We start from the raw sequence: 9,316 nt of genomic DNA on the forward strand, positions 1-9,316 counted from the left end.
TCGATGATCTAATGTCTACAGAACGATGCCCAACAACGGTAGCGACCAGACAGTGGCAGACTTCTCAATCCTTGAACGTTACACTTTCGACTATAAAGACTACAACAAGCGCATATACCCCAACCTCAACCATTCGGGTTACAGAAGGACCTTCCCACGGAAACAGCTTCTTATGTGATACGACACATGAAGTGTACGAAGCGTCCACAGAATCAACTACATTCGATGGTCATAGCGTCACTAGTGTAACAGTGCCGGTAGTTGGATCATCTACCATTAGGTACACTGAGTTACGGAAAACAGTCACTCCTAGTACCATGTGCAGAATTGAGACTGAAAATGCCGTCACCGAGCCCCCCGGAAGCAGCACAACAGGGGTGGATTTTTTCCTGCCCGAAATGCTACCACCGCTTCCTCCCTCTGACCTATCGCCTGATGATGACTTTGGTGAAAGCGGTGGAATTTTGTCGCAAATGCTTAAAGCTATCCTTTCATTAATCGAATCGATATTTGAACTGTTCTCCGATTCGGGGTCGAGTTTTGATGAGAATACCCCAACGCTGGTAGATTTTGGTTTTGATTTTAGCGAGGAAACAAGTGCATAGTTGGGACCGTCAGGATATGATATCGAGCATACGTATGGGTGGTGCATGTTTTTAAACATAAAATTGTAAATTTTATATATATTTTTTAAATTTATTGATAAATTGTATACTGAACGAACATGTGTTTTAATCATGACATTGCATTTTTATATACTAACTAAACTAACATCACAAAAGTGGCACCTTCACGCGGTGGCGTATAGATGAGGGGAACCATTTCCTCGCGGTGGATGAGACCTTCGCCTCGGTCAGCAAACACACACAAACACACACACACACAGGTAAAGCATCAAACGGAGACCGATTCAGTAGAGAAGTGAGGAAATGGGCAAGAAACAGCATTTCGCACTTCCCAGTTAGATCGTTAGTACATCCGAAATGGTCGAGACGTTATCGCCGGTCATGTTGTGTTCGTCCTGAAATCGCGCGTACCTCACATGTGGCGATTGCGTTCGTGCCCGATTCGGCACGGTGTGTAGCTCGTCTGCCAGGCGCAATACAACCCGCCGGCGGCGATAGGCAACGGTTAGCACCGCCATCAGCAACGTGCTGATACCGAGGGCCCCCAGTATTGTGTACGCGATGGACGACGTTGCCATCGGTCGATTATGCAATGGTTCGCCGGTAGGTGCCAGTGCCTTTCCACTGCCGGAAATGTCGCCAGCTTGCAACGGACTGGGACCGTGCTCGGTAAGAGAGGTTCCATTTGTCGATGGTGGCTCAAGGGTCACGTGCTCGGTGACGCTCTGAGGGGTGGTGGACGCGTCAGCTCTAGAGGGAAGTGTTACCATGTCACTTTCCGTAGTGCTTGCAACACCCGGCGTGCTGGTGCGCACTAGGTTTGTGGTTATTGCTGGTGTTGATGATGTTTCTATAACTGCCGAATTTGAAGTGCTTTCCATTCTGGATGCCGCTGTAGATTCTGGCACAGTCTCTGCAGTCGTAACTGCTTCCGTCGAAAACATATCTGTGGTGGACCAAGAGGTATCTAACTCCGGCTCAGTTTCATTAGATAGCCTACCGAAAGAAAGTGAAATGTGTAGACATAAATCTTGCAGGTCTCATATGTAAAGATCAATCTAATTACCTCAAGTAACCCATCTTGGTACAGTTGCATAGGACTTCATCGGTGGGTGTCTCCGTCGTTATACAATGTTTTCCAGTCCACACATCATCCTCTCGCAATTGGCACTGCGAAAAAAAGAATAGATAGACAGCAACATCGTGTAAAAAATGGTACCAGTTAACCATGTCGAGGTCGAGGTAATCGAGGAAACTTACCGTAACGTTCGGCAGCTGACGCCCATCCAGCGACCAGAGGAAATAATCACTCCTCCAGCTTATCAGCGTCCACATGCCACCCTTCTCGATCGACAGGAGAAAGGTTTCGTAGAATCCTAAATCCAGCTCGTGTACCGCTCGCTCCACGAAAATATCCCGTGCGTAGTAAACGCGCCCGACGCAGAAGTATTCCGTCTCCGGGAAGGCATCCCTGAATTCGGACCGGCGAGGGGGAACGCGAAGCAGAACCTTGTTGGTAATTTCAAACTGTTGAAAGTTAACCTCCGACAAACTCCGATGTCGGTTCACCGTCAGCGTGATCAACTGTCCAACGTATTCGTGATAGGACACGCTCATGCAGTACTCCTTGGCCGCCTGATGGACGTAGTTCAGCAGCGCCGTACGGGACTCTCGAGCAACGGACACGTTACTCGAAGCGGTCATGCCTTCCATCAGATATAGTTTGTTGCTGATTTTGGCCACACTAGCCGATGCTTGCACTGGGGCCGTTGATCGTTTGCGTCTGCGAGGGACCGACTCTGCCACGCCCGGTGGTTCCATAAGTTCCAACAGCTGTTGAAAGAGCTCATGGTTGGACGCTTCCTCTAGATCGAGGATGGGTTTCGCCTGCATGATAAATTGTTGAATCGTGGCCTCCGAAAGGAACGTCGTTTCAGTGTACATTTTCCCGACCCGAACTACCGCTTGCCGGAAGATATCCACAAACCGTTGGTATGTGCCAGCGTAGCGGGGAGAATTTTGATTGCGCAGAGTGACCAGCAACTCGAAGGCAACCTTCAGCGCCTCCCTGAGGTTCAGTCTGTCGAAGAAACCATCGATGGACCCGAGAGCAAATGAAATCTCCTCATCCGAAGGTTCCTTCCCCAAGACAATGTGCACCTCTGGACCATCCGCTTTGGTGCATGCCTCCCGGGAATCACAAACCACAACGTACGTGCGGACGGTTCCGTTCCTGGTGTACGGAAGGACCGTCTCGGCAGACGTAATTTCGTAAAACGAACCCACGTTTATGTCCACACCATCCGCAACATACCAGAAACTGTATCGCAACGGGTAGTCCTGCTTGGAGTCCTTCGCTAAACCAGAAATAATTTGAAACACCGTTTCCAGCGCTGTTCCATTCCCTACCGGAGTCACTTCGACCGCTGGTGCTTGGGGGGCACCGTTTGTTTCCAGTACAAAGGTCCAGTGGCTTTCGACCAACTTTCGTTCCTGTTGCGCTGTGATGGATTGATCATAATCGATTGGTTCAGGGCACTTCGTTTCCAGACGGAATTTGTAACGTACATCCGGTTCCAGTCCTTTCCAAGAGCGGTCCACACCAGTGTCGGCTCCTGGTATGGAGAGGACAATGTCCTTTACCACCGTGTCATTGCCGTAGTCGACGAGCTCTGAGAGAAAGTTCTCTTCAATGTCGCGTATGTAGAAATTCCCCAGCGATCCTTTTTCAACGTCGGCTTCTGCTGGAATCTCCGAGGGGTCAAAGTACGCAAAACCATCCTCACGCAATACGGTCCAGTTGGATTGACACTTGGGTACGAGACCGGAAACACTGACGAGCATTCGAAAGGGTGCACCGGACACAGCCGGATATTGGGACCACTCCAGTAACCTTACCGAAGGAAGAACTTTCGAGTTAACTGAAAGGAGGGTGTTACTTGCCACATCCGTTCCGATCCCGCTGGTTGATGCCGTGATGGAGTAATTGCCTACCTTAAAGAAGGTGGCGGTGGTTGCTGCGTCACCAATTTCCATCATGTCTTCACATTCCTTCGTGTCACCCTCTTCACGGAGACACGTCCACTTGGTCTCGAGATCTGGTCGTCCACCGGTTATATGAGCTTTGATCTGAGTTGGTTGATTGATACCCACGACCGCCTCGGAGGGAACCAGTACCAACGTTGTTTGCCTCTGCAGAATCGTCACCTTCATGCGAGTCATCGTTAGGATGCCCTGTTCGCCGGATGATGTGTGCACCTCCACGTGGATACCGTAGGTGTGACCGGGAGTAAAACTATCCGCCGGTACCCGAAGCGTCTCGGAGCGTTCCATGCTGACATGCACGGAAGGCTCGTCCAACCCTTCGATAGACCATCGGAAGAAGTAGTCCGTTCGGCGACGGCAGAAGATAAGCTGTGCCGTCACGCTGTACTCCATATCTGCGTAGGCGGTTTCGGAACCAAGCAGCAACAGCGACACATCATCGTTGCTGGACGCCGCACCGTCAAAGGATTCGAACGATGCGCCCTGCTCTTGACTGCGGTAGGTCATGGTGAAATTCTGCTCGTCGCTCACCGTCCCATCGTCCGTCACGCCAACTACGCCGAATACGTACACGGCACCCGGGACCAGCTCGTCGGTGTTCATCGCCAGCTGACCGCTGTCGGCGATCAGGTCCCGATCGCGCCGAATTCTCTGCTCCAGAAGGCGCACGGCCCGCCATAGACCCAGCGTGTGCCGCTGGCTGACGAATCCATCCAGGAGCTTGAAGTACGTCGTCACGCGGTAGTGTAATCGTTGGCCTCCTTTCGTTTGAAAGCTGGCGATATCGATCAAATACCATCGGTTTATTTCCATGCGATTTAACAGGATCGATATAGCATGTTAAAAAAAGAAGATAGCAAAATTAAATTACTGATAATAGTCTAATGGTAATGCATTAGTCGCGAGGTTCCAGCAGTCCGAGCAAGGCATGGAATGACATCGAAAGGACACGGAGAAATCGATAATTTATGCGCCTTTGCGCTCCATCCAGAACAGTGTTCGTGTACGGGTTCTTGTGTATGAATAAATCTATGCGTTTCGTTACCCGATCGTAAGCTGCCTTGGGTTCGCCACTGGTTCCGACGAGTTCCGCTGGATACTGTCCGTGGTATTGCTGACCGAATTTCCCCGGGATCGTTCCGGGTGACAGATGAACTCCGGGGCGATGATACGAAAGGATGGGTTTTCCTGTGAGCGATTGACGAAATATTTTGTACAATTGTCTTCAACAAGTGAAGGCCATAGGTTCACGATTGACTTACCGCCGTCGAGAGTCTCAGGACCGCCAAAAAAGTTAGGCAAAAGACCAGCACATTCAGTCCCATCGTGTGGCCGTTGGCAGTAGTTCTGAAGTGGACGATGGTACACACTGTAACATTCCGTCCGAACGGACTAGAGGCCACTGGAGTGGTAAAAGTTAATACCGTCCTTTCCAGGCCAGCCTTTTTGTTTTTTTCTTTCTTTCTCTTTCCTTCACGTTGTACGTTGTTTCGTTTGAATTATTTTACATCCACGAAGCTGGAGCCGAAAGGCTTCCAATCACGAACGGTGCGCTGACACGCAAGGGAAAATAAACACTTGACCGTTGCCGGACTGCGCGTAAGGACCTGTTGGTGGGTTCGCAACCGGTCGTCCTTTTACCTGCGCCCACAGAACCTTCCACAGAACACACGCCAGTTTGACTCACTCACTCGCTGTTGCCCCTGATCGATTCTGCTCAACCGCTCGGCTACAAGGACGAAGCGTAATGACTGACCGACTGACCAACCGCGAGGCTACTATGCACAAGCACTGTTCACAAACATGTCACTATGCAAAGGCGCCTACTCTGTTCGATTTAAAATGTATCATAGCACCTGACGACATGCTTTATGGCACGCTCGGCGAGATTTTAATCGCGCTCCGGATATCAGTTTTCCAACACGCGATTTTATTTCCTCCTAACGTCCAACGGAAAGCCCTCTATACACTACAACCTGATAGCTATATCCGAACTGCAGTCCTGGCACCGTTAAGATGCACCGTTTCTCGGCAACTGGACCGAACACCCAAAGCTAGCGGGCTCTGGAGTCCCCCGCGCAGGCAAAGATAAATGGGCGCACGGTTTTGATTTTCTTTTTGTGTTTTGCATTTTCCTTCCCACACCCGTTACCGTTCTCTATACGCCGCTCCTGTACCGTTGTCAGTATGTGTGTGTGGCGCGAGGGTATCGGATCCCTTTTTTCATCTTCTCTTTCAATGTGTTTTGCTTTCCTTTCCTTTTTCCTACCTCGAAATCCGTCGGTGCTGCACGTGTGTATCCTTTCGGTGGTCCAAAGGATGTGTCCATATCCTTTCGGTTCTTTTTTGCTTTGTTGTCGTTCGTTCGTTGATCGACGTTGATACGCACGTTGGAGTTTAAACCCGCACGAACACACAGCCTGCTGCGGACCAGATGTAATCAGAGACACGAGAAGGTCCTGTGCGTGCATTTGGGTTCACTCTCCGGCTCCACGACACTCTGTTTTCCCCAGTTCCTCTGCTTCGGTGCACCCTTGGCTATGTGTAGGAGCGTGCTTAAAAGCACTCGTTCGAAACGGTCCTTTCGTTGTTTGCACTCTTCTCTACCTTCCCTTCGACGGGCAAGCTCTCGGTCGCCCGGTTTCGCCAACGCCAACTGGGATTATGTGGCGAGTAAACAAAAACATGCACGAGACGGTTGGCCGGGAAAGGAAAGCAGCTCAAAATCTCTGTACGTTACGATGGTTAAGAAAAATGGAGGAGAAAAAAAAGCATAACAAAAACAGACGATGGAATGGATGGTTGAAGGAAACAAAACGGAAACGGGACGAGAAAGGACACGCTAGCCGTACCAGCTGCCTGCGGGTCGAAAGAGGTACCCGATATGGTGTCTTTTTCTGAGGGTTTGGACTCGTGCTTCGCATTGGTGGAGAAGATACATCATCTCGGGCACGTCTGCTTCCAACAAGGAAGATGAAGATGAGATCTTACCAACTAAGCAGCAGGCAGAAGAAGCTCTTATTGGAAAAGGATACAACACAAGTATGCTGCACGTTTTCCACTAACCTGGGTTCGTGGAAAAACCCAAAGTCCTTACAATATTGGGACGAGTTTATCGGTCAATCATGATCCCTTTCCTCTTGGTGTCGTTCGAGGAAAAATTTAAATGCTTCAATCAATGGGTTGATTTAATGGGCCGATTAAATTTTACTTGCAAACTGCTTAAGGCAACCTGAGAGAACCCGATAAAATAAAAAGGCGTATAGGAAGGGTTGTATTTGAATCGTTTGAAAATATAAATGAAAAAAGGGGTAATTTTTCTTTGGTTGATTTTATAAATGCGATCCTCGATTAAATAAATCAATTTGCTAACCTTTTAACATTAGAGCAATAATTTGTAAGAGTACTCCTTAAATTAATTAACTACAATCAATTAATTGTAGATGAAGCCTGCCTTGGATGGAACAAGGTAGACACTAGAATCTACAAAAAACAATAAGTATTTAAAGCTAGACTAAATGTAGGTTACGATAAGAAACCTTATCTTTGTATATTTAATGTTTTTCCCCCTAATGTGATGTTTACCTCAGTGATGGATTATATTTGATCAAGACCGTCTCAAGATCATCTGAAACAACTGTCTGTTGTAAATAAAAACTAATCATGTGGAATTTACCTACGTAAAATATAAGCATAAGGAAATAGTTTTTCTCAACATAAAACTTTCCAATCGGTGGCAATTCCAAGGTATGAACGGTGCTATTACCCCGGATGCGTCGGGGTTTTCCAGCCTATTTACATCTTCCCCCCTCGGTGTGCCCGTGTGTATGTTTAAGCTTCATAATCTCTCAAAGGTCACGAACTGGGTTTTCGAATTTTCGTAGCGCTACGACCGCCGTAAACCTTCTCCGCCGGCTAAGAGCAAGATAAGGCCGGCATGGAGTCTACGTGTGACCTTTAAAAGATGCAATCGTAACACTTCCCAGCAGTCCTGCGACCACAGCGGACGTGAAAGTAAGTGCGCAACCAGCGGAAGTACAAAGAATGGCCAAGATGTTGCTGCTGGGGCTGGTGGCCCTCGTGTGTGGTTTGTTTACCGTCGGGCCGGCAACGGCCGAGAAACTGCAGCTCGTGTACCAGTGGTCACAGATGCGGTCCACCGCCAACCGATCGGGTAAGTCACAAATCTCCATTTGTTTAACTGTCCATCGTGAACATAATTTGGTTTACTTCCGGGCAGGGTCGGAGATCGTAATGTTCACGGGGAATACCGTACCGACGGAGGCAAGAGATGAATACAACGCGTACGGAAATCTACCGATGGGAGTGACGCACTATAAGGGATTCCTGTACGTTACCATTCCACGCCGCCGAACGGGTATTCCTGCTACGCTGAACCGGATAGATTTGGCCCGCAATCCGTCCGTGAGCGGGCCCGCGCTGGAACCATATCCGAATCTGCTGGCCAACTCGCTACGGGTAAGACGTCGATCCTCGTTCTCGAACGACTCGCAAACACTGCTGTGACGTGATAATCAGTCAAGTGCTGAACTTTTGACCCCGGTGCAATCACATACTTTCTTCGCGTTTTCCGTCCTTCCGGTGTTTAGACTGACTTTGCCGCCGATCCGAAGCGAATCGTGTCCGTGTACCGTACCCAGGTGGATCGGTGCGGTCGGTTATGGTTTGTGGACACGGGCCACCTCGAGTATCCGGGCGGTGCGGCCCGCCAGGTACAACGGCCCGCCCTCTGGGTCATCAATCTGGCCAGCCAGTCGAGTGTGCGACGGTTCGAGATCCCGCCGGAGATGGTCGAATTCGGGTACGGCATCCCGAACATCGAGGTGGACGTAAGCGCAACCGACTGCGATCGGGCGTACGCGTACATTCCCGACTACGAGTGGCAACGGCTGTATGTGTACGGGCTGACCGAGAACCGGATGTGGCGGTTCGAGCACAACTACTTCTCGTTCGAGCCACGGTACGGCGATTTCAACGTGGCGGGCAGTCGCTTCGTGTGGCGCGATGGCATCTTCTCGGTGGCCGTCGGTGGCCGGTGGCAGCAGAGTGACACCGAGCGGGCCGTCTATCTGCACTCGATGGCGTCGACGAGCGAGATCGTCGTCTCGAACCGGGTGCTGCAGAACGAAACGCTGGCCGGCCTGGGCAATGGGGTATACGCGAGCGCCTTCCTCCACCTGGGATCGCGTGGTCCGAATACGCAGAGCACGAGCCACGCGTACGATCCGACCACTGGGGTGCTGTTCTACGCCGAGGTCAACCGCAATTCGATCGGTTGCTGGAACACGAACCGTCCCTTCACTCCGGACAACCATGGTATCGTACATCTGGACAACGAGGAGATGATCTATCCGGCGGATTTGAAGGTAATTCCCCCAATTCCCCCATTGCTTGGGGGGTGAATTGGCGCAAAGGCTTATCTTTCTTGCTTTCTTTTCCTTTCGCAGATTGACACCGAGGGCACCCTGTGGGTCATTTCAAACCGCCTGCCGATCTGGATCTACTCCCGGTTAAACACAACCGATATAAACTATCGCATCTGGCGTCAGTCGGCATTCAAAGCGGCCGCCGGCACGATTTGTGAATAACGTTAAGCACCTCGAAGGGAACATCTTTTTCTCAAA

The 9,316-nt window shown here is 50.1% G+C and overlaps 4 protein-coding genes across 5 annotated transcripts in view; 3 read left to right on the plus strand and 1 right to left on the minus strand.

Annotated features, from left to right (window-relative positions):
* Positions 1-9,316, plus strand: part of LOC131271489 (vesicle transport protein GOT1B) — a 433,296-nt gene that overhangs the window by 350,263 nt on the left and 73,717 nt on the right. The window lies entirely within an intron of this gene.
* LOC131271470 (adenylosuccinate lyase) overlaps positions 1-9,316 on the plus strand; it is a 331,885-nt gene that overhangs the window by 40,734 nt on the left and 281,835 nt on the right. The window lies entirely within an intron of this gene.
* LOC131259706 (uncharacterized) lies at positions 962-4,996 on the minus strand. The gene is made up of 5 exons (XM_058261280.1): positions 4,934-4,996; positions 4,717-4,859; positions 1,887-4,446; positions 1,693-1,796; positions 962-1,622 (listed from the first exon to the last, which is right to left on the minus strand). Exons 1-5 carry the CDS (start codon positions 4,994-4,996, stop codon positions 962-964), a joined length of 3,531 nt encoding a protein of 1,176 aa, XP_058117263.1.
* On the plus strand, positions 7,725-9,287 carry LOC131259716 (L-dopachrome tautomerase yellow-f2-like). The gene is made up of 4 exons (XM_058261292.1): positions 7,725-7,845; positions 7,912-8,150; positions 8,282-9,058; positions 9,140-9,287. The coding sequence occupies exons 1-4, from the start codon at positions 7,725-7,727 to the stop codon at positions 9,278-9,280; spliced, it is 1,278 nt and encodes a 425-aa protein (XP_058117275.1). The 3' UTR covers positions 9,281-9,287.

The sequence above is a fragment of the Anopheles coustani genome, chromosome 3 (genome assembly GCF_943734705.1).
Source record: "Anopheles coustani chromosome 3, idAnoCousDA_361_x.2, whole genome shotgun sequence".
Lineage (NCBI taxonomy): Eukaryota > Metazoa > Arthropoda > Insecta > Diptera > Culicidae > Anopheles > Anopheles coustani.